The sequence below is a fragment of the Erinaceus europaeus genome, chromosome 9, assembly GCF_950295315.1.
Source record: "Erinaceus europaeus chromosome 9, mEriEur2.1, whole genome shotgun sequence".
In the NCBI taxonomy this organism is placed as follows: Eukaryota; Metazoa; Chordata; class Mammalia; order Eulipotyphla; family Erinaceidae; genus Erinaceus; species Erinaceus europaeus.
The window spans coordinates 32,760,964-32,786,393 of NC_080170.1; the positions used below are offsets into that span (position 1 = coordinate 32,760,964).

The 25,430-nt window shown below is 41.6% G+C and overlaps 1 protein-coding gene across 2 annotated transcripts in view; it reads left to right on the forward strand.

Annotated features, from left to right (window-relative positions):
- Positions 1-742: 742 nt before the first annotated feature.
- The window catches only part of VEPH1 (ventricular zone expressed PH domain containing 1), a 227,620-nt gene continuing 202,932 nt past the window's right edge, over positions 743-25,430 (forward strand). For both annotated transcript variants that reach the window (XM_007521067.3, XM_060197603.1), the window contains exons 1-3: positions 743-1,058; positions 8,733-9,022; positions 20,067-20,282. In XM_007521067.3, the coding sequence (XP_007521129.2) occupies positions 8,885-9,022; positions 20,067-20,282 (354 nt within the window). In that variant the 5' untranslated portion in view covers positions 743-1,058; positions 8,733-8,884. The remainder of the gene's footprint in view (positions 1,059-8,732; positions 9,023-20,066; positions 20,283-25,430) is intronic.

Below are 25,430 nucleotides of genomic sequence, written 5' to 3' on the forward strand. Positions count from 1 at the left end.
AAAGAAGAGCTAGAGGGGAGATAGCATAATGGTTATGCAAAGAGACTCTTGTGCCTGAGGCTGCAAAGTCCCAGGTTCAATCCCCATACCAACATTAACCAGAGCTGAACAGTATTCTGGTAAAAAAATAATAATAATAATAATAATAATAATAATAATAATATAATATAATATAATATAATATAATATAATATATGAAAGAAAAGGTTCAAAGATGATTGAAGGAAGGAAGAAGAAAGAAAGAAACAAAGGGAAAAGATTCGGGGATGCTTTTAAGGGATCCCTGGAGCACTCTGCCTGAGAAGAGACATTCTATATTTCGAAACAAGTGGGCAAGTTAGGCAGATGCAAGAAGGAACAGCACAGGTTTGGAAAAGTCCCTAGTGTGAGTTACCAAGGCTGTTTCATTCCATCCTTCAGTGTTGCACCAACAAAACCCCATAGGACAGAGTGACTTTTTTCTTCCTCTATGCCATGTGGCTTCTCTTGTGGCATTTTTCTTCTAACATCTTATCATTTACCTACTACCTCTTTCCACTGCTTTTCTCTACCCCCACCCCCACCCCCCAACACATACCATCCCTCACCAAGTCTTTACACTGATGCCTGCCTGATAAAGGGCCTCACATCTGATATTAACCGAAAACTTCCTGGATTCCGGAAAGCGAGTTACTCATTAACGGAACCTAAAGGACTGGTTGTTAGGCAGATCTCATTCTTGCAAACTGTGGATCTGCACAGAGAAGCTTCTGCAGATCTACTGTAGAAATAAGCAAAACTTTTGTGCCAGTTGTCATCCCCCAGCACAAGTCTGGGTGAGGAAGAAGTTATTCATTTGCTGGATTCCACACAGGGAGTCCAGGGAAGGGAATCAAGTGTACACTGGCTGGGCAGGCGGCGCAAGGGAGCCCGGCTGTGACAGAGACTGGACAGGACAGAACGGGACAGGCTGGGGCTGCTGGCTGCCTCTGAGCCTGGTCCTGGGTTCCAGCTGCACTGCTCTAAGGCTCACCAGTTGCCTTCCATGTCCTGTGATGGCCAGTTTCCTGTGCTGAGAGGTACCGCTGTCTTTTTTCCTGTCCTTTGGTTCCCTAACAAAACAAAAGCTAATTAAAGTAAATGTCAGAAGCTGTAGAGAGCAGAGGTGGGTAGGGGCGGGACTGAGAAGCTTCCAGGGGCTGCTGATTATGCAGATAAAGCACATTAGGGAGTTGGTGCCCAGCCCTGTATGCACACTTTTCAGTTATTAAGCTAAGAAAACCACTGCTCGGTAGGTTATTAAAACATGTCTCTAGGCCGCAGGAACAGAAAACTGTGCTCCTAGATTCCTTGCATGTGCATTTTTATTTTACTCTTTTCTGGTCTCATTTCTTTTTCTTACTTCTGTTTACCCCAAGAAACATGTGGCAACCAGCAAAGAAATTGACTATGATTTTCAAAAGGAAATTCAACAGTATCACTGGTGCCTGGGTTGGAAAGCTATCCCTACTGTGTGTTGTTGCTGGCCTTGTTTTCCTTTGATATTGCAGATGTCTTGCAAATCATAAGTGAATCTAAACACCTTTGCTTTTCAAATAAGTTTAAAACTTGCTATAATGGGCAGCCATTGAATTCCCTGACATGAATGTACGTTATCATAAAATTTAAAGAATAGAAAGATAAGGCATTAGTTGACTTGATAATGCTCTTGTTTAGTATATGGAGTTTGAACATAAATATAAATAAAATTTCACAGTGGATTTTCCTTGTAATTTGAAATTGGGTGGGTTTTCTGGGGGGGGGTGGATAACTATAAAATTGAAATTGACTTTTTTGTATGAAATCTGGAGCAGATATGACCTGTGTCAAAATTTGCAAGTGAAAGTGGATGCATTGCTAAACCATTCTGATAGATCATAATCTTTAGAAAGTTTGTTAGGCTGGAAGATGTTTCCCTCCTTCCCAGTGAAGGAAAATGTTTCTGATCTAATTTTGTTTTTTCAGTTTGTGCTCACAAGTAGATTGATTCTTTGAGCTCTTGTCTAAACAGGTCACCAAGCCTATTTCTTGCATGTGTGTATGATAATAAATCCACTATGCTAATCTGTCTAAGTTTATAGCAGCAAGGCAGTGGGCTGAGAGTCCTCTAGCATCATTTGCAATAACCCAGCCTCACAGCCTTTCAGTGGGAGTGAAGTGTACAACACCCAGCCACAGCTGAGGAAACTGTCCAGGAAACAATAGCCATTTTGTGGGAAGGGCTGAAATGTATGCAGCCCATTCCCATGGGAACGCCTGGAGGTCTTTCAGGCTGTGTGAAAAAAGAAGCTCCTTGAAAAGAATCTCTAATCCTTTCTTTCAGGGGAAACTTTATCTGAAAACTTGATTGCAAGTTTCTAGAACCCAAAAGAGTCTACGTTGGGGTGGGGGGAGGGGGCATTTTTTAATACAGGTGAATAAAATGAAAATTTTAGGCATGCACACACAGTTGGGTTGTCCATAGTATGCTGTAAATATTGCCAGTCTTGGATTTTTCTCATGTGAAATAGTCAAGGACTCTCTTAATGTAAACTTAGAGCCAGAGACTTCCTCAGAATAAGTTGGCCTTTAGAAGGAATTACAGTCTTTTGGAATCTCCTCAAAGAACTTTATTTTTTTCCCCTAAAGGTGGTACTCATATAATGGGGACATTCATGAATATTTTCATCTAAAAGGATCTATTGATGCAGAACAGAGCAGACCAGCTATGCTTTACAGTGCCCAGTGGGTATAGATCACCTTTTAAAAATCATAAACAAGGGGCCAGGCGATGGTGCACATATGACCATGCTCAAGGACCCAGGTTTGAACCTATGCTCCCCACCTTCACAAGCAGTGAAGCAGGTCTGCAGGTATCTATCTTTCTCTCTCCTTCTCTATCTCCCCCTCATCTCTCATTTTCTCTCTGTCCTGTTTCTTTTTTTCCCCCTTTATTGGGGGAATTCATGTTTTACAGTTGGTAGTAAATAAAGTAGTTTGTACATGCATTAACGTTTCTCAGTTTTCCACATAACAGTACAACCCCACTAGGTCCTCTGTCTTTGTCCTGTTTCCAGTCAGCAAAATAGAAAAGGAAAAATTGGCCACTGGGGGTAGTGGCACCCAGCCCCAGTGATGACCCTGGTGGCAATAAATAGGGAAAATAATAATAAACAACTTTTCCCTCCTAGAGCCTGAATTAATTATAACCCCTTCCTCACTAACAGCACTGAGAGTTGGGGGTGGAGGGGAGATAAGCCTGTGCTTACATGGAAAACCCAGGCCTGTGGATAGTCTGCCACCACAAATCTCAGAGGCACTGTATTCCAGTCCATTTCAAAATTTTTGGTAAAAATTTTCCCTGTGTTGTTTAGTCTTGGGGAAGGGGAGAGGGTTATATTAAGACTCTTTCTCCAGGGAACAAAATAAACTTGCCATAAACTCAGCAGGGGCACATCCAGGACAGCCCAGGAAATACCTGAATTTAAGGGCACAGAGGATATAACTATGATATGAATGGAAAAGACCTAGGAATCTTTCATGTTGTGGAGGCAGTGTCATGTGGCAATACCACAAATACACATGTGCTTTGAAACAGTGTGGCCTGTGGGCAATCTAACAGGAGAATGGCCTCAAAGAACAGTGGTGTCATTAAGCTATGATTCTGTCACTAACATGTGGTAGCTATAAGCCAGGTTCCAGGTTACATTGTTTTATATCATTTCATTAAACCACCTATCAACCCATCTCGTAATCATAGGTACAGAAAAAGAAGCTGTTGATTAACTCACTCTGTTAATGGACTATCTGAGCCCAGTATTGCCTAGGTTTCCAGCTAAACAGTCTCCTTTTCTTACAAGATTCCCATAGAGGGTCCAATTCTGCATGCTGCCTGCCTTTAAAAACAAAAGAATTTGGACAAAATCTACCATACGATAGAGATTAGGAGAGTCCTTTAGACATTAACTGAACTGGTAACACACTTGTTTAGTACATAGGATTTGAATGTAAATACAAGTACATTTCATACTAGATTCTCCTTGTAATTTGAGACTGAGTGCATTTTGTGGTGATAGAGAATGAAGAGAGAGTGAAGAGAGGAGAGGCTAACTAAATAGTCTAGTTCTTTAAAAGCCTAGTTCATGAAAAATGGAAACCTCAGGAAGGTGAGGTATCAATAGCTCTCTTGGATAGTGCACTGCCTTGCCATGTATGTAACCCAGGTTCAAGCCCAACCCCCACCACATTGAAGGGCACTTTGGTGCTGTGGTCTCTTTCCACCACTCCCTCTCTTGCCTCTTTGGTTTTTGTTTGTTTGTTTTTGTTTGTTTTCCTCCAGGGTTATGGTTTGGGGCTCTGTGCCAGCGCTACAAATCCACTGCTCTTGGTGGCCATTTTTTCCTTTTTTTTTTTTTAATTAAAAAAAATGTTTTAACTGGATAGGACAGAGAAAAATTGCAAGAGGAGGGAGGAATGGAGAGGAAGAGAGAAAGTTAAGACACCTGTAGACCTGCTTCGCCACTTGTGAAATGTCCCCCCTGCAAGTAGGGAACCGGGGGCTTGAACCCTGATCCTTGTGCGGATCCTTGCTGTTAGTATTATGTGCACTTAACTGGGTGCCACTGCCCAGCCCCCTGCTTTCTCTGTCTCTCTCTCTCTTGAGAGAGAAAGTGCATTCATACCTGTGAACCAGAAAAGTGCTAAATGAAAGAATTTACCTGGGCATGACAGAGCTTCTCTAGTTGTATACAGCAAACTCTTCAGGGAAATGTCTCTTTGTGTGGATGGTGTGAACATAAGGTTGATCACAACCATCTAGAGAAGTCTCCACAGCCATTCTCTAGAGCACATGAGCTGGTAAAGTGTAGGTGTCAGGCCACTCCGTCAATAGCCCACTCAGAGGTGGTTGCAAGACTAGACAAGTTAGGAGTAAAGAACAGTATATCCCAAACATACCTTCTTAAATGCACTAATAACTATGGAAATAAGGGGATTGGGAGGGGTCTTTTTCTCCTCACACGAGTCCATGAAATAAACAGGAGAACCTTTTTTCTGAGCATTGCTGTAGTATCTTAAAGTACAGAGCTAATGTATGTGATCCAAATGGTTTTTTTATGAAAAACTTTTCAACTGAGAAAGTGGAATGAAAGATGGGGGACATCATTAGCGATTTCCTGCATCTGCACACTCCTAGCAATATTAATCTGCAGACCTGGAGGGTCACTTCTTTGGGAGTGGCGATTCTGCAGAGCTTCTGTGTTTGGAAATCTATGTGAATCTCCAGGACAGTGGGGAGGTTAGTGCCCCAGCTTAGAAAGTGGCTCCTGACAGCCCTTCCAGCCACCTGCTAGAGTCGCTTTGACACTATAACTCTTCCCCCATTCTTCCCAGGGAAAGTATAGATTTTATAAAGTATAGAAAGTATAGATTTTCACAAACATAAGGAGTTCTGTTTTTCTGATGAAAACAAACCCACTGGACTGGAGCCGGCTTTCTGTTTCACCCCAGGAAAGGGCCCTTTCCACTGCAAGGTAGCTCCCTGTGTGAGGCTAAGCCTGTCACCTGACCAGCTCCCTGGAGCTGCTGTGGCATCAGGCTGCATTCCTGGAATTCTTCCTCTGGCCTGGCTGAGATGAACAACTTCAGGTTAACTGGACTGAGTGGGTCCCACCCGTTCTGCACTCTGTTGTCCCACCCTCTCTCCAAACACCACGGAGTGACAGCGTGCCTATGAGGAGCAGCACAGAGGTAAAGCCCATTTGCAGGGAGGGGCACCAGGACTCTCAAAAGGCCGGGCTTGGGGTAGAGCTATTTCTCTTTATTGTGGTGCTAGTTTCTCTTTACAGAAACCTGATTTTTCAATCACTACCAGCTTAATAATATTACGTACATTTATATAGATACTAAATAGTGGCATTGGGAGCTGCAGAATAGGGCCTCTTAAATATCAGGGAAAGGAAGTGGGGGGAGTGAAAGTTGAGAATGAGAAGGGATTTTATAAACCATATTTTAATCCAAATGACATTTGGAGGCTGACCTACTTGGAAGTGAGACTTGGTTCTGCATACAACCTGGGCCATGACATTTAACCTCACCACTCCTATTTCTTCTTTGTAGTCATAGCTACTTGTAGGTCAGTGGCAGAACTAAATAAATAAGTAAGTAAAAAAAATTTTTAAGTATCTAGCAAAGAGCTGGGTACTCAGAAAGTATCTGAGTGTGTGCACATATAGATTTGTGTGTGGTGGGCACATATGTATAATACATGGAGACTATGTGACGATGATACTTAGGTGTGAGGGGCTCAGAAGATAAGGTAGAATTTGATCAGGCTCTGTTGTCTGCTGTTGCACAGGAAAGGGAAGGGGAGTGGAAGAGAGGGGAGGGGAGGAAATCACAAGAGAAGCCACACACCTGAACAAACCAGTGACCATCACTGCTGAAACCTGAATGCTGGCCTCGATGACCTTGATCCATCTCCTTGGCCTGTTGTACTGTGGTGCATATACCCACGGTATGCAGTCCTGAGGGGTTCATGTCTTGGGGACCCAGCTGCTTCTCACTCCAAACACCAGCTGCTAATGTCACTAGTTTACAGAGGGTTTTTGATGTGTGTGATCAGCTTTGACCTTCAGAACAGCCTGATGAGATGGGATACAGGAGCAGAAGAGGAAGCTGAGGCTTAGGGAAGGAGAAAACATGAACTGCTAAGTGGTCAGGCTGGAACTTGAATCTCAGTCGCCCAGATAAGCAGCTGGCTTGGTTAGTCTCCCATTACATATGAGTGAATAAAGCCTACCTGTCATCTTCCCCAGGGAGAAGCTTCCTTCTGTGAACTTCAGTTTATAGTACCTAGAGAATTGTATGGACCACCTTTGCATTGTAGAGTCTCAATCCATGTCTTACCTCATCCCATCCACTCCAGAGGTGTTTACTGGACTTGATGTTTCTGCTTAGGACTCAGGGAAATGTTAGCGTGTAACAGCTTCCAAGAATAGCAGCAGGGACTGGGGCCTCACCCAGTATCACTATTGGTTTAGAGATGAGAGCAGGGCCCATCATGACCTGTCATTCCCAAGCACAGACTCCATCCGCTTCCTTTGAAGCCCTGGCTCTGGCTGTCAGGCAGTCCCATTGGCTGCGAATGTGTTTGCCTACCACACAGCCAATTGGCCACAATGCAATTTTTGACATGAAAGAGAAAAGAACAACAAAAGTCAAGGTCCCAAAGGCCACCACGTAGTATAACTTTCTTTGTGTGTGCAGACTCACACCACACTGAACCCAGAATTGACTTCTGTGGCTCATGATTGCATTCTACGAGCTTGCCTTCTTTCCTACTCTTGTTTGATATTTTTTCAGTAATGGGACAGACTGCCTATGTGAAATCTGACTATAAAGCCCTCAGGTGGTGGTGGTGGGGTGACACACACAGTTAAGCACACACAGTACCAAGCACAAGGACCCATGAAAGGATCTACGTTCGAGCCCCCAGCTCCCCACACAGGGAAGATGCTTCATAAGTGTCAAAGCAGGTCTGCAGGTGTGGCTTGGTCTCTGGGAAAATATACCAAACCATCCGGCAGTGTGCCTTATTCTCTTTTGCAGCTTCTGCACCGCTGCCTTATGGCTCAGTGATTTTTGTGGATGAAACTAGTGGTTTCCTCAAAGTTGCTAGACAGGGTATGAAGATGCTGCTGCTTCAGGAAATGCCAGGGTACCCAACCACTGAGCCACCATGATGAGGTCATTCCCTCCAGAGTGCTAGCTTCCTGAAGATTGTTCCCAGAGACACAAATGACTGAGCTGGGGAGAACAGCTTGGATGTACACCCTTACTGTGTAACCACAGTTGTAACCATGTGACCCACAGGCCTTGAAATCAGGGGCACAGTCCTGCCACAGCTACCATGAGTCCCAGGGATGCCATTGTACTCTTGGTGATTGCCAAGGTCTCTAGCAGTCCAAACAGACTATGATTTTATTAATCCCAGGAAAGAGCTGATGAGAATAATCAGATACTTAATTTGTGACATTGTCTCGTTGTCTTTGGACTGCTGATTGAGACGGGAGTAGAGAGAGGGTTGCCTGATCTCAAAGCCCTTCCTCCTTAGCCTTTACTGACATTCTGGCCCCTTTAAATCCAGTATTCAATTTCTCACTCATATTCGCTTCTAGGATGAGTCCTCTATGTTTTGTTGCTTGGTTGGTCATATAAGAATAGTGCAAGTATTAAGATCTGACCTGAACTCTAGCAAGCTTTTGTTATATATATAACAATATAGCAGAGATGCCCTGGTGTCTGTGCCCAGGAAAAAAGGAAAAGGCAGGCCCACAAGGTGCTGCTTGTATTCCCTCCTTCTTTGCATTCTCCTCCGCTATTTGGTCTACTTAACAATTGGGGAAACTCTGACAAGTGTCGGGCAGATGTACATCTTCCCTGGTTGTTTCCTGGTGGCACAGAGTGAAGGAGATGGCCATAGGGAGGAGAAAATAAATGTGACTTTTAAGCTGCTTGTCAAGATTCATATTAAATTCTGGAGAAACCTAAGCATTTTTTATAGGACTTTTAGAAACAAGAATAAAACAAGAGCTCAGTCAAAGACTATTAAGCCAGGACCTTCTAATAAATGGACTTTTCCAAATGACTGTTGTTGTCTTTGCTGGGCACCAAGCTCACATCCTGAGCTCATGCCTTCCACTGATGACTGTGTATGTCATTTGTTTCTCTTGCAGAGAGTTGTCAGGGAGGACCTCAAGGTCTGGAGAAAAATGACCTTTCAAGGAATCTGCCATATACCTGCTGTGTGTTTTTCTCTTGCTAACCTCTGATCACTGCCACGCATGGCCCTGGGCCTGCAGAAGTTAACTTGACTATCAAACTCAGCATGCATCAGCTGTTCAGACTGGTTTTGGGACAGAAAGATCTTTCCAGAGCTGGAGACCTCTTCTCCTTGGATGACTCTGAGATTGAAGACAGCCTGACAGAAGCTTTGGAGCAAATTAAAGTAATTAGCTCATCTTCGGTAAGTAAACAGGTTTTGATTGAAGTAATTTATTTTGAAATCAAAGTTTATTGATTTACAATTACAACACGGCAGAATTTCAGGACTATACCTTCGAAAGACTCACTGTATCCACCACCAAATTTCTTCTACTATCACACTGTCACAATAACCCCTCTCAACATTTCTCTAGCCCCCTCCCCCTCCTCCTTCTGATAACTATCATATTTTTTACAGTTTAAGAAACACAGAGCCCATGACTTCCCACCTGCAGAGGGTTCACTTCACAAGTGGTGATGCAGGTTTGCAGGCATCTTATCTGTTTCTCTCTCTATCTCCCCCCACCCCTCTCAATTTCTCTCCATCCTATCCAATAAAATAGGGGGTAGCCTTCAGGAGCAGTGGATTAGTAGTGCAGACACTGAGCCCCAGCAATAACCCTGGAGGCAAAGAAAGAAAGAAAGGGAAAGAGAGAGAGAGAGAGAGAAAGAGAAAGAGAAGGAAGGAAAAAAAGAAAGGGAAGGAAGGAAGAAAGAGCTTGTTATATATGTTTTGTCAGTTTATTTGCTTTGGTTATTTATGTACCACATATGAGTGAAATCTGCTGATAACTGTCTTTCATTTTCTGCCCAATTTACCCTTAGCGTAATCTCAAGTTCTGTCTGTATTGTCACAAATGGCATGATTTCTCCTTTTTAAGTAAATATATAATAGTCCATTGTGTAAATATACCACAACTGCTTTATTCATTTATCCATTAATGGGCATTTAGGTTGATTCTGTGCTTGGTTTTTGGCTCTTGTGATTAGTGCTTCTATGAATGTGAGAGTGCCAGTTTCCTTCCCATTCAGTGTTTTCATGGTCTCTGAACAACGCCTAGGAGTGGTATTGCTTATGGTGTTTCCAATCTTCATTTTAAAAGAAATATTTGTACTGAGTAAACTCATTGTTTTATTAGATCTCTGAGATGACCTGTTCTAGAGTTGAATCATTGCACATGTCCCGGAGGAAAAGAGTCTTCTTTACTGAAAAAAAAAAAAAATGAAGGATGGTTAATAGTACTTTCTTTTAATTTGGTTCTTTGGTTTGCTTAGTATCTAGGCCACAACACCAGGATGGTCACTGGTTTGTGGGCCGGCAGACTTCTCTCTGCCCACTGTATGGGAACAGGCTGATGCAGATGTAAATGGGACTCCCACAACAGGCTTGTCTGAAGGGCTGTTTCCACATCCTTGAAATAGCATACAGAGGAGAGGGAGCAAAAGCAGGGAAATCTGACCTGCCAAGTGGCACAGGAGCATCAGCAAACAAAGCAGGTGTGTGGTGAGGACTGAATAATAAAAGAAGTCAGGATGACACCTCCCGCCACACAGGTAACATGAGACAAGGATGAGGATCACACTGCTGCCAGCAGTGACAGTTGCCCAGGGCTTGATAACGCTGATTCTGTTGGCTTCTATATTGTCTAAAAAAAAAAAAAAAAAAAAAAAAAAAAAAAAAAAACCTTTCCCTTGCTTCTTTTTCTACACCACTCTTTTTTAATTCAAGTGACTCTCTGTTAGCCCCAATGTGAAACACATACATTAAGACCCCCATTAACTTTCTTTCCCATTCCTTTGCTTCTCCTCAGTGCCAGGGTTATGTGTTCTAAAATCTCTATGTGCACTTCCAAAAGCAGGTGAATATGGATGGACCAGCCTGGTTTGATGGTGGCCTTCTCGGACCTTCTGGAACCTTGCAAGGCCAAGGCCACCAAACAAACTCTCGCGTCCTCACTGCTCAACAATGCTTGCCAACACTCCGCTCACATGCCTAGTGTACAAAGAAAAGAGACAGAGCTGGAGTCATAAAATGCTAAACTACTAGACATGCACATACTGCAGTGAGAAATCAATGTCTTGATGAAGAGAAACTGAGTTTGTGATAGCACCAGTGTGACGCCCTCCTCCAGCGATGAGGATATTCTTCTGGTGGCTACCATGAACATGTCCAACTCCCGATGAACTGTGAAGTCACTTCCCAGATATTAGTCTTTGCTCAGGACATGTCTTTGACAGCAATTACATATCCACAGGTTGCTGTTGTTTTGTTTTGTTTTTCCAGAGCATTAATCAACTTAGTAGGGCAAACACTAGAAGAAGAAGAATCAACTTAGTATGATTTAAGGTACCCAGTACTCCTGACACATTCCCATTTTTCCACATAGGATTTGGGTGCTATATCCAGTAACCTCTTCCTTCCCACTCCTTTGGAAATGAATTGGCTGGATCTGTCGCTGAATTTCATCTAATCTAGTAGAAAATTACAGATGGCAGATAGGTAGGTAGTTGGGGAAGAGGGCAGATAAATTCCCTGAAGCCTCTTTCCACTAGAGGTCAGTAGTGTCAGTGATTTCTTTTGTTGATTGCATGAGTTCCTTGACTTCCCAGTTGTCAGAAAAAGAGGCCTAGGACTGGTAAGTTCTTGTGTCCCTACATAATGCCAGTAAGGCCGACAGGTTCCTTATCACCAGGCTCATTGTCCCCACCTCTGAGTCTCCCACCAACACCTCCTTAGACCAGTAGACCTGGGGAGCCTACAGTTGTTTACTACTAGCTGCCACCATTTCTCATTCTTTCCCACCTCCATCACCTCTTAGTTCTCTCTTTCCTCCAGTATAATTATCCTGATTGTGGTATTTAACATACAGGTGTTTATTTCTTTGCTATTTAATATACAGGTGTTTATTTCTTTGCTGCATATGTATAATTCAAAAATCACTTCTGGCACTATATTCCATCCTCTCCAGATTTATATAGCATAGTGTTGTTACTGATGTTTTTGAGGTGTATGAAAGTTGTACAGTAGTTCCGATTCACTTGTTTTCGGTGAAAGAAAGTACTCCATTATACAACCACCTTAGTCTACATATTCTTCTTTTGAAAAGCATTTATTACTAATAATGCAACTATGAACATCCTTATTATTAGCAGTTTTGGTGCTAGTATTTAACTGGGCTGGAATATTTATATTCCAATTTACCAAGTACAAGAGTCTCAGTTGCCTTATGTCCTAAACAATGCCTGGAGATATATATATATACTGCATCCAGGGGTATTACTGGGGCTTGGTGCTGTATGGTGACTCAACTGTTCCTGGTGGTCATTTTCCCCTTTTTCTTTAATTGTTTTCTCTTATAGAAAAAGAGACACATAGAGGAGAGACAGAGGAGAGAGAGAGAGAGAGAGACCTGCAGCACTACTCCACCACTCGTGAAGCATCTCCCCTACAGGTGGGGATTGTGGACTTGAACTCAGGGGTTTTATCAGATTTTTAAAATTTTTTATCAATGTAAATGGAGAAATGTCTGGGTTTTTTTTTTTAATTTTCCTTATTAGGGAGGCTGACTTTTTTTTATTTTTTGTGTTTATTTGCTATTTGTCATTTGGGTTTAGTCTTCAGTGAAGTCCATATTTATGATGTGGGTTTTCTTTTCTTTCCATTTCATTATTCATTATCTTTTTCTTACTGATTTGAAGGAGTTTTTATGTTTTATATGTTTCTTTACTAGTCCATTGTCACTATGCTTACTGCACATCTCTCATTTCAAGTGTGGATTGTCTGTTGCTTTACACTGTGATTAGTCTTTATATCTTGTAGACAACCCCAAACACTTTCTTTACAGTTCTTTTCTGTTCAACAATTTGATATTAAGTTTATCAAGCTTCGTGAATGCTTCTGTTGTCATATTGATCAGAATTTCATTATGTCTATAGTTTAATTTGGGGAAAAATAACATTTTGGGTGCAAGGAGTTAGCATATCAGTAGTGCACTAGTCTACATGTGAGAAGTTTTAGGTTCAGTCCCTGACACCACCAGTAAATAGAGCTGGAAAAAAATAAATGAAGAGAAGAGGGGTATAGACAAGAAGACATCAAGAATTAAGATGAAGTACCAACAAGATAGCTCACCCAGAAGGTGCCTGCTTTGCCGTGGTCTGACCCAAGTTCTATCCTGCCCCCCACCCTACCACACTACAGGAAACTTAGCTGCTGTGGTGTCTTTCTCTCTCTCCCCCTCTCTTTCTCTCTCTGCCTAAAAATGTCATCCCAGAACAGTGAAGTCAAAGTAACAACAACAACAACAAATATATATCAGTAGATAGATAAATGAAAAAGGAATTGTAAAGTCCAAGTTACCCACTCTCTGAGTGGAGATGTCATACTGGAGATAAGAGTCTGGAGTTGACAAATGTGAACTGGGCACTCTCATTTTGGAGCTCACTTCTCAGACTGAGACAGAATGAAATCACCTAGAAAGTGAGTGTCAACAGGAAATAGAAAAGTCCAAAGACAGGCCAGGGCCTTATAGGTGGAGGATACGATGAAGGATCAACAGGTAGATGGAAGAAATGCCCAGTGAGGGTGAGATAATCAGAGACACCCTGTGCTGAGAGCCACATGGAAAAACCCTAAGCAGCTCAGACGACAGAGAAATGGGGCAAAGGTGGAGGTATGCTGTGCTGACACCTATTATGGGGAGATGCAAAGCTGTACATCTGTGAAGCAAACAGTCTTGTAAATCAACGTGCCTTCTATACATTGATCTTAAACAAAGAGAAAAGAAAGAAAGAGAGAGAGAGAGAGAGAAAGAGAGAGAGAGAGAGATGAAGGAAGGAAGGAAAGAAAGAGAAAGAAAAAAAGAAAGAAAGAAAGAAAGGAAGGAAGGAAGGAAGGAAGGAAGGAAGGAAGGAAGGAAGGAAGGAAGGAAGAAAGAAAAGAGAAAGGATTAGGGAGCCATAAGAAGATGAGAGAAGCATTTTTTTAAATTTGTGTTTGTACAGTCATTATTTTACAATAATGATGGTTTTATTTCTTCTTTCCAATGCTCTCGTCTCTCCTTTGATTTCTGTCTCCTTGCCTTCCCTGGCACACCAGAACTATGCTGGCGACAGTGAGCTGATAACCTTTTCTTCTTCTCTAATTAAGGGGAGTTTTGTGACTTTTCACTGTAAGTATAACTTTGCTACAGGCTGCCAGTTAATAAATGCCCTTTATCAGATTACAGAGGTTCTCTTTTATTCTTGTTGTTCTAAGAATTATTTAGTTTAATCAATTGCTTTTTTTCTGCTTTTTTTGAGATGATCCAATTTTCCCTTTAAATCTGTTCATGTGGTGGGTTGCAGTAATACAATTTAAAAATATAAAGCCATTTTACATTCCTGGAATAAGATGGCATTTGACATTGACTTTAATAACTTTCCTGATTGGGTTTTCTATTATTAAATGAGCTTTGGAATTATGAGATTGGCTTATAATTCTCCTTTCTTCCAATATTTACCTGACTTTGGTTGCTACCAAAAGCATACTAGTCTCATAAAATAAGTTGGAAAATGTGTCCCCATTTTCACTAGATGCAAGAGTGTTTTAAGATCTAACAACCTATTTCTTGAGTTTGTAAAACCTGGGTAGCATGAACTTTTTTTAGGATGCTTGTTTTAATACATTTTTAAACTACTGGCTCAATTTCTTTAAGGAAAATTGGGAGAGTTTTGGTTCAACCACGTTTGTTAGGTTATATACATTCTAGGAAATTATACATCTTATCTCAATTTTCAAGTTTGCCGGCATAAAATTGTATTCTGATTCTGGTTCTCTGCTGCATCTATATTTAAATGCTCTTTTCCCCCCGATGTTTTCTTTTACCAGAAATTTCAGAGTTTTGTTATTTTTTATTAAGAAAGCTTCTACGAAACAGGAGAGGACCCACTTGGTAAAGCATATATTTCACTGTACTCAAGGGACTGGGTTTGAGCCCATGACCAACACATGGGGACACTTGAGGGGTGTCTGTGTGAAGAAGGTGCAGTGGCTTTGTGAATAGTCAGTTGGTATTGTCTTTCTTCTGTCTGTCTCTCTCTTCCTCTCTGTCTCTTACCTTTCGTCTTAAAGAGAGAGAGAATGTGTGTAAACCAGAGAGCAGAGGAACTATAAATAAAAAGGGAAAAAAATAAGGAAAATAAATAATATATTGTTCCTTATCAAAAATAAGGGAAAAATAAATAAATGAAATGTTTCTAGTTTATTGATTAAGTCAGATTTTCCTATCTCATTAATTCCTTTGAAATCTTTATTGTAATGTTCCTCTTTGCTTTTCCTCTGGTTATATTCTGTTATTCTTTTCTTAATTCTCTCAGTGTATGATTAGCTTATTTGTTTTACTTTCTTTTTCTTTTTTAAAAATTATTATTATTATTATTATTTATTTTCCCTTTTGTTGCCCTTGTTATTTTATTGTTGTTGTAGTTATTGTTTTATTATTGTTGTTGCTGATGTTGTTGTTGGATAGGACAGAGAGAAATGGAGAGAGGAGGGGAAGACAGAGAGGGGGAGAGAAAGATAGACACCTGCAGACCTGCTTTACCGCCTGTGAAGTGATTCCCCTGCAGGTGGGGAGCCGAGGGCTCGAACCGGGATCCTTACCCCAGTCCTTGCGCTTTGCACCACATGCGCTTAACCCACTGCACTACCGCTTGACACCCATATATATATATATATATATATATATATATATTTTTTTTTTTTTTTGCCTCCAGGGTTATCACTGGAGCTCGGTGCCAGCATTATGAATCCACTGCTCCTGGAGGCCATTTTATTCGATAGGACAGAGAGAAATTGAGAGAGGAGGGGAAGATAGAAAGGGAGAGAGACACCTACAGACCTGGTTCACCACTTATGAAGAGACCCCCCTGCAGGTGGGCAGCCAGGGACTCAAACCTCGATCCTTGTATGGTTCCTTGCATTTTGTACTATGCATACTTAATCCAGTCGCCACCACACGGCCCCTGTTTTACTTTCTAATACAAGTATTTGAGGCCATAATGTCCTTGCTAACTACCGCTTTGCTTTACGCCACAAGTTTTTGAAAGATACTGTTTTTATTTTACTTATTTATTATTGGATAGAGACAGAGAGAAATTGATAAGGAGGGAGAGATAGAGAGGGAGCGAGACAGAGAGACACCTGCAGTGTTGCTTCACCACTCACGAAGCTTTCCCCAAAAAAGGTGGGGACCAGGGGCTTGAGCCTGCATCCTTGAGCACTGTAATGTGAGTGCTTAACCAGGTGCACCACCACCTGGTCCCCAAAGATAGCATTTTTATTATGAATTCTAAATGCTTTACTTCGTGATTTTCTCTTGGAATCCAAATGACTTAGAAGTTTGTGTTTTTATTTGCCCCCAAATTTTGTTGTTGTTGTTGCTATTTCTTAAACCAAAGCACTGCTCTTCCCTGGTTATTGTGGTACCAGAGTTTGAACCTGAAACCTTCCAGCCTCAGGCAAGAAAGTCTTTTGCATAACCATTCCACTGTTTCCCTGGCCCTTCTCATAGTTTTGTAACCTCTTTGTTAAGCTAAAATTTAACTTAATTATCACAAAAGAGCCTGTTTGGTACCAGTTGTTTGGAAACACTTGAGACTTGCATTTGATATCAAGTATTTATGTGTAGTATTATTTTCTGGGGACTTATCTAACCATTTCCCACATGCTAACTTATTCATTTCAATAAACTATTTGTATTAATATCCCCCCACACTTTATTAATGAGGAAACTAGGGTATAGAGACATTAATATTATAGCCTGTTTGGAGATTATATAGTTTGTTGTGGATGAGAATAGCATAATGGTTATGCAAAGAGACTTTCACACCTGAGGCACCAAGGTCCCCAGTCCAGTTCCCCTTTTCACCATAAACCAGAGCTGACCAGATTTTGGCTTCAGAAATTGATCTTAGCCACCATAATCTGCCGCCTCTTTAGCTGTTTTTTATTTGGGCACCAGAGAAATGTGTGTTCCGTGATAACTGAGTATAAGACAGTGTGTCGATTAAAGAATGCTCATTGATTTTCTTCTTCAAATTTTCTACATCCTCAATAAATTTGTGCTTGTTTGGACTGTCAGTTACTAAGGGAGGGATTTTAAATTTCACACTAGTTTTAGAGCTGTAAATTTCTCCTTGTAACTTTGTCACGATTGGTTTAATATAAATTTGAGGCTTTTATTATCATATTATAAAGAATCACTAGAAATGCAGGCAAGTTGTACACAGAAAATACCAAGCTATAAATTGCATATTGGTAAACCAAATAGTTACTAGGGGCAGGAATGATAATAATTCCACATTTTGTTGCCAAATTAATCAAGAACTAAAAAAACCTATAGAATTTGCAAGTTTGTGTGCTTCAGTTCTCTGTATTCCATCTGTTAGTATGACCATCTGCTAATTGTCATTCACCTCACTTCACAAAACATAACCACCTCCAGACCCATCCATTTTGTTCCAGAAGACACAATTATCACCTTTTTTTTAATTGTAGAGTAGAATTCCATTGAGTATATGTCCAATAACTTCTTTATCCTGTCATCTGTCAGTGCTGTAGACTTCGAAATCTTTAAACTCTTCCTGAGGGACACAAAATGGACTTGAACAGTAGAAAGCCATTGTGTGTTCCTGTATAGGAAACTAAGCCGCATACACATTTCGATTATGCCTGAGGTATATAAAACAATTACTAGGAAATGAGTGTTCCAAAATAATGGTAGAAGAGTTTAATTCAGAAGAAAGTGTGTGTCTTTACTTCCATAAGTCGAAGAAAGATTCAGGAGCTAAGAGAATGGCTAGAAGAACAGTTCTTAAAATAGCTCGTGTTAAAGATTTTATCAGTCTAGAAGAATATGGGTGAATTTTTAGAAAACCTTTGAATATAGAAAGCTTGAAGTTAAAAGAGCTATGGGGGGAGAAGGCTGTGTAGAGGGTGGCTGTGAGTAGTCAGAGGTCCTGTATCAAACACAAGAGGAAATGGTGAGCACGGCTCCCCTAAGGAAGTGGGATGGGGCTTTAGGGGGAGCAACTTTCACTATAAACTCTTTCTTTATATCATTTTTAATTGTTCACTATTAAAGCACTAATAATTTTGTACCCTATCCTTTTCAAAAATAAATAAATAAATAAATAAATAAATAAATAAACAAACAAGCAATTTATTGTAGAAGAAGAAAAGGAGGGGCCCAGGCAGTGGCACACCCGTTGAGCACATATAGTACTATGTGCAAGGATCTGCGTAAGGTTCTGGGTTTGAGCCCCTACTCCCCACCTGTGGGGGGGGGGCTGGGGAGGACACTTCACAAGCAGTGAAGCAGGTCTGCAGGTGTCTTTCTTTCTCTCTCCCTCTCTATCTCCCCTTCCCCATCCCTCTCAATTACTCTGTCCTGTCGAATAATAATAAAAAAAAAAAGTGGCCACCAGAAGCAGTGGATTCATAGTGCCAGCACCAAGCCCAGTGACTGGAGGAAAGAGAGAAGGGAAGGAAAGAAGGAAGGAAGGAAGGAAGGAAGGAAGGAAGGAAGGAAGGAAGGAAGGAAAGGAGGGAGGGAAGGAGGGAGGAAGGAAGGAAGGAAGGAAGGAAGGAAGGAAGGGAGAAAAAGGGAGGGGGAGAGAGAGAGAGGGAGGGAGGAAGGAAGGAAGGAGGGAAGAGAAAGGAGGGAGGAAAAAAGAAAGAGAAAGGAGGGAAGGGAAGGGAAGGGAAGGAAGGGAAGGGAAGGGGAGAGAGAGAGAGGGAGGGAGGAAGGAAGGAAGGAGGGAAGGGAAAGGAGGGAGGAAAAAAGAAAGAGAAAGGAGGGAAGGGAAGGGAAGGGAAGGGAAGGGAAGGGAAGGGAAGGGAAGGGAAGGGAAGGAAAGAAAGACAAAACTGACAAGCTTGGTATGCCAATAATTTTTTTAATTACCATTGACATATTTGCAGCTGATATGCCAAATGTCGGCTTAATATGCTTAAGAGGAAAGACAATACAACAAAGGGGGACAAAAAATAAATGAAGTCATCCAAAGAGTAGTAGACATAAGATACGGTAGGCAGTTCCCAAAGGGGATGGAACAAATGACCAATTAACATATGAAAATATTCAACCTCACTTTTTATCAGACAGTCCAAGTGAAATAGCAACGGCATATTGCTTTGTCACTGATGAAGTCAGCAGAGATTAAAAATACTCTGTCCTTTCCAGAGTGCAATGGGTAGAGTATGCCTTCACACAGCCAATAGGATTATAAATCAGTAACAACTTTCTGTAAAACGGTTTTTCAGAGTACATCACACACCTTAAAAGTGTTCCTGTCCTTTGTTTCCACTTCTGGAGAAACTTGGCTGTAAGTCATCTACAGTGAGGAGAGGGCTTCAGTCACAAGAGGTTTACTGCAGCATTAGTTATAAGACTGAAAAAGCTGGGTCAAGCTGGAGCAAAGAAAAGCCTCCTCTCCCTGTTTCTCATAACATACAGTAGAGTGAGAACTAAACTGCTTCCCTGCCCTATTACTCTTCCAATTTTGTTCAGAATTCCATGAGGATTTACACTCACACCAGTTTTCCAAATTGAGGCTCTGGCTGTGTTTTTCACATTTAGATGCCTTGAGTGATCGTATTATATCTATCGATAAAGATCACTAGATATTTGCAATAGAATTACACAAAAACTAAAGGATGGGAGAAATTTTGCTTTGTGAAAGATAAAATTGGTTTGGTACGTAATTGAACTGAATTGAAGGGAGAAATGAAATGAGGTTTTCTGTTAGGTTCAGAAAGAGACCCAACAGGAAGTGTGTATTGTAAAGAGAAACTGCAAGCTTACTTAGAAATATTTTACAAAAGTTACTAGGACAGCAGAGTCAGAAGTAACCCTGGCCTATTACAGACATAGAAACTGAAATAGCTTGAAGACTAACCCCACTTACAAGCGAATGATTAAGCCCCCTTAGACTCTCACTGCTCCCAGATTGAGCATCTGGGATAGCACCAGCCCAGGGAGCACATTTGTCTATCTGCCTTGAACACAAGATTCTGATCTCCGAGGAAGAAGCCTTTGTTGTAATGGACTTTCCAGCCTCACTCCTTAGCACATGGCATGGCACACCTATTAATTACATGACCGAGACAATGTTTTGTTGGCCCTTTGAAGGCTAACAAAACATTATTAGCCTTCCAAGTATTTTCAGAGTATTGTGTAACATGAAGGTTTTCTTTTGAACAGGATTATCAAACCAACAACAATGACCAGGCCGTGGTGGAAATCTGTATCACGAGAATCACAACAGCCATCAGGGAGACAGAATCCATTGAAAAGCACGCAAAGGCCCTTGTGGGGCTCTGGGATTCCTGCTTGGAGCACAACCTGAGGCCCACAGGCAGAGACGAAGACACTCCACATGCAAAAATCGCATCTGATATCATGAGTTGCATTTTGCAGGTCTGTCAGTGTTTAATGCCATGCTACTTGATACAGGTCTGACTGCTCCAGTAAGCATGTGGTACCTTTGAGCCAAGAGACAATATTTGATAGCATTCAGATACTAAAAAAAAATACTGTAAAAAGACACCACAAACCACCAAGCGCCAAGCCAGGTAGTCTGGTAATTTAAAAAATCGAGGTTTTATGCAGTCCCTATTATATGCAGTTTACACTGTGGAGAATTCAAAGAAATACCACAGCAAACTCTAATCTATGTGAGAGATAAGATGTGTACAGGCACTAAGTAAAAAAAGTAATTTCTGTGTGTCAAGATCCAAATAAGAAACTGGAAAATCCCACATAAAATGTTCGAACACAAAAAGGCGGTACCTGACATTAACTGTGATTGCTATCATCAGTGTCATAGTCACCTCCAGAAGACTCTGAAATAGCTCTCAGCACTTTCTAACAGGTGTGCATTCAAGTATTTACTGTAGCTTCTGTTCACAACTTCCCCAACATAGAAGCTCTATTTTATTCACAGGTCCCATTCATCTAATAGTGAATAGCACATACTAAGGACAAAAAAATAATATTCATTGTATAGCTCGATGAATGGATAAACAAATAATTCAAGAAACTGTCCTCTGACTTCCACACCTGCTCCACTTGAATGCAGAATGGGCCCTGGTACTTGCCTCCCAGTCAAGGTCACACAGACAGTGACATGAAATGGGAAGCCAGGACCCTACTCAGTCCTGGTTCCTGACACTTGCTTTCTTAAAACCTGTCAGTAGACCCCCTGGGAAGACTTCAGTGCCTGTGCCCTTTAGAAGATATATGTCCATGCTGCCAGGAACAGAGCATTTTATATGCAAATACAAAATTAGTCTGATTATATGGGGTGAATAATCACAAAATAATGATCTTAATAAAGAGCATATAGTATCTCTTGAAATTACTTTTTTATTGCTCTTACTTGAATCCAAGTTCTGTGAGCCAAATTGCTTTTGAGTTGCTATCACCTCAGACAGATCTCTCTTCCACTTAGCTTTGTTCTCTTCAATTTTAAAACACTGGGAAAAGTTCCCAAAGTGCATTTTCAAAAGGAAAATATCTACCCAGAGCTCAAATGGGTGCTAATCTAGTTTAGAAATATGATAGAACAAAGCCTTCTTTTGCTTCTGCTGCCACATAGAAATGACTGTCCTGGGGGCTGGGGGCTGGTGGTGGTGGTGATAGTGACAAACCTGCTGGAGTGCATACATTATAGTGTGTACGGATCCAGTTTCAAGTCCCCAGTCTCCAACTGCAGGGAGAGAGATTTACAAGTGGTGGAATAGTGGTGCAGATCTCTCTCTCTCTCTCTCTCTCTCTCTCTCTCTCGCTCTCTCTCTCCCTCTCTCTCTCTCTCCCCATCTCTCTCTCTCCCTCTCTCTCTCTCTCTCTCCCTCTCCTTCTCCCTCCCCCCTCCCTCCCTCCCTCCCTCACTCCCCCTCACCCCTCCGTGGCTGTATCTCCTCTCTTTCTCTCCCTTTATCTTCCCCTCTCTTCTCAATTTTTCTCTATCTCTATCAAAAAGAAAAAAAGAAGTAAAGCAAACCTTTACTTCTTCATAGTAATTTACCAGGCACATGTGTCCTAAGTTGTGTAAGCGCATACATGTACCTATAGCTCATATAAGCACTCAGGGACAATGTCCATCGTGGGCTTGGATGAAAACAGTTGCTCTTGTCAGTTTGTTTATCCAAGTGAGCAGAGGACTTTCTCTGTACATGTGCCATTAGTAGTCCTGTCATCTGAATAATCTCAGAGGTAAAATGATTTAATGGACCCTAGATCCACTTCACTGGCCACCCCCTTAGCATCTTTTGAGAGAGAATCTGAAAGGAGGGTGTATGACAACTGTCAAGTGACCTCCAGATCTTCCCGTTGCTATCAGCAGTGCTCATGGCTTCTTAATACACCAGGAACCATCTAGACACAGTTTAGTGATGGAGATCCATTTGGGACAATTCCTGTTTTATATCATTTATGCTCTTTAGTTAATTCTTCACTTCTCCTGTCATCTGAAAGATTTCCAAGTGACATGTGTGGAAGGAAAGATTGATAGTGTCAGCATTTTGGTTTTTCAAATAATGACATATACATTTTTCATACATTGCACTTGGAGCCACACTTCAAAGATTTCACTAGCTGCCCACTATTTTTTTCCTAAAACGTTCAGAATTGTTGTAAAAAGAATATGATCCAGTTGGTTAAGACATCCTGTTCTTTCATTGCTGTTGGCAAGCATTAGCTCAGCCTCAAGGTTTAAAAACACCACTTGTTGGGAATACTGATTTCTGTTAATCTTTGGCGGTGCCTGTGTGTGTTCAGAATTGGTAGGGCATACAAGTTGGAGTTCCCAATGCCACCATCTGTGTTTTTTCAACACGTCACAAGTATATGTGCTTGAAGACACATGTGCCTTTTTTTTTAAAATATTTATTTTATTTATTTATTCCCTTTTGTTGCCCTTGTTTTTTTTTTTGTTGTAGTTATTATTGTTGTTGTCGTTGTTGGATAGGACAGAGAGAAATGGAGAGAGGGAGGGGAAGACAGAGAGGAGGAGAGAAAGATAGACACCTGCAGACCTGCTTCACCGCCTGTGAAGCGACTCCCCTGCAGGTGGGGAGCCGGGGTTCGAACCGGAATCCTTATGCCGGTCCTTGTGCTTTGCGCCACCTGCGCTTAACCCGCTGCGCTACAGCCCGACTCCCGACACATGTGCCTTTAACAGAAAGAAGACTTACAGCTCTCTGACTGCACATTGTTCTTGGCCAAAGACTCAGGCTTGATCAGGTCAACTCAAGCATGTAGTTCTTTGTTGGGAAGCTCTGTAAGAATTTGTGATGCAGAGACGCAGAGAGAGACACACACACACACACAGAGAAACACCAGAGCACTGCTCTGCTCTGGCTTATGGTGGTGCGGGGGGTTGAACCTGGGACTTAGGAGCCTCAGGCATGAGAGTCTGTTTGCATAACCATTATGCTGTCTCCCTCACCCCACCATAAGACTTTCATGTCTGAGGCACTGAAAGTCCCAGGTTCAGTTCCTTCCATAAACCAGAGCTGACCAGGTCTCTGGGCTCTCTCTATAAATCTCTCTCGTTAAAATGAGTAGAATTAGGAAAAAAAAAGAAAAAGAAGGAATCAGGTGGTAGCACAGCCAGTCCTTGCAGTTTGAAACAGGGCTGCAGGTGTCTCTCTGTCTCTCTCCCTACCTCTCCCTCCCTTCTCAGTTCCCTCTGTCTTCATCTAATAAGAAAGAAAGAAAGAGAGAGAGAGAGAGAGAGAGAGAGAAGGAAGGGAGGGAGGAAGGGAGGAAAAAAGAATGAAAGAAAAGAAAAGAAAAACTAAAAAAAAAAAAAAAAAAAGAATTTGTGATAATGTCCTACTCTCAGAGCTTGGCCTTTGACCAGTCATGACAGGGACAGAGATATTTCATATAAAAGCTAAGCCAACAAAAACTTACATGGAGTAGAAAGAGAGAATTTATCTATAGGAGCAACCAAGAAATGAAGAAATTGTATAAGTGAAACTAAGGTGTTTGAGAAACACTTAGCCACTCCAGTTTGAGGAAACTTGAATGTGGCCTTCAAAAAGCAGAGAGAGAATATTGTCTTTTATATTATTATTATTATTATTTTACCAGAGCTCTACTCAGCTCTGGCTTCTCTTCATGCAGGGGATTGAACCTGGGACTTTTGAGCCTCAGGCATGAGGGTCACTTTGCATAACTATTAAGTTATCTACCCCTACAAATATTACTATTATTACTATTAAGAAAATAGACAAATCAGTTGGCCTCCATAAACTCCAAGTGTCAGCAGAGTATGTCAATCAAAAGAGAGCATAGTGTCATTGTTTTGGCCCATTAACCCAGTATTCTTTGGGATGAGAGAGAGAGACTAAACATTAAAGGCAGGAAAAGTTTCAGTCATCAGAAATGAGGTTTTGGTTACAAGGCAGATGTGTTATGTTATTGGGCTTCACCGTAGCCTAGGACCTCTGTGTGGGTCCATCAGTGAACACAGGGTGGGAGACTCATGACCAGAATGATTGATGGTGACAAAGACATACCATTCTTTTTTTAAGGAAAAAAAAGCATAATTTTTTTTCCAAATATAACTTCCTACTTAAGCAGTTAAATGCAGAGAGCATTTAAAAAAATTTTTGTTGTTGTTGCCCTAGTTGTTGTTATTGTTGCCATTGCTGTTCATTGTTTTTGTTGGACAGGACAAAGAGAAATCAAGAGAGATGGGGATGGCAGAGAGGGGGAGAGAAAGATAGACACCTACAGACCTGCTTCACCACTTGTGAAGCGACTCCCTTGCAGGTGGGACTTTTTTTTTTTTTTTTTTTTGTAGGTAAGGGTACTGCTGTTCAATCACAAAGTAAATCAAGAAAAAAAATGATTGTGGAATCTAGAATCCCATTCATTTTCAGTTCTATTTTTACTACTTTTGTGTATGAGGGACCAAGGAATAAGCTCAGTGGCTCAGGCCCACCAGATACCGCCACTGAGTAACTTCCCTGGGTCAGTTTATTTCATTTTTTTATTGAAAGAGAGCATGAGAGATTGGGGGGGGTGGAAGTTACACCACAGCACTGTGTCACTGCCCATGGAGTTCTTGTGGTGCTACTTGGGTTATGCTCTATTATACTGAGGCACAAACTCAGGGCCTTGTACATGACCAGGCATGCACTCTACCAGGTGAGCCATCTCTCAGTCGCATTATGTGCATTTATTTTCTTGAAAGTTTTAGCCAACATTGAAGTTTCAAAGATACAATCAGGGGACTTGGACGGTAGCACAGCAGGTTAAGTGCATGTAACCACATAGTGCAAAGTGCAAGGAACAGCCAGTGTAGGGATCCCATTGGAGCCCCCCTCTTCCCCCTCTTTCCCCTCCTCCCCCTCTTTCCCCTTCCCCCTCTTCCTCCTTTTCCCCTCTTCTCCCTCTTCCCCTTCTCCCTCTTCTTCCTCTTCCCCTTCTTCCCCCTTCTTCCCCCTTCCCCTCCTCCTCTTCCCCTCCTCCCCTTCCCCCTTCCTCTACCTCCCTTCCCCTTCTTTCTCCCCATTACCCCTTCCTCCTCTCCATTCCCCCTTCCCCCCTCTT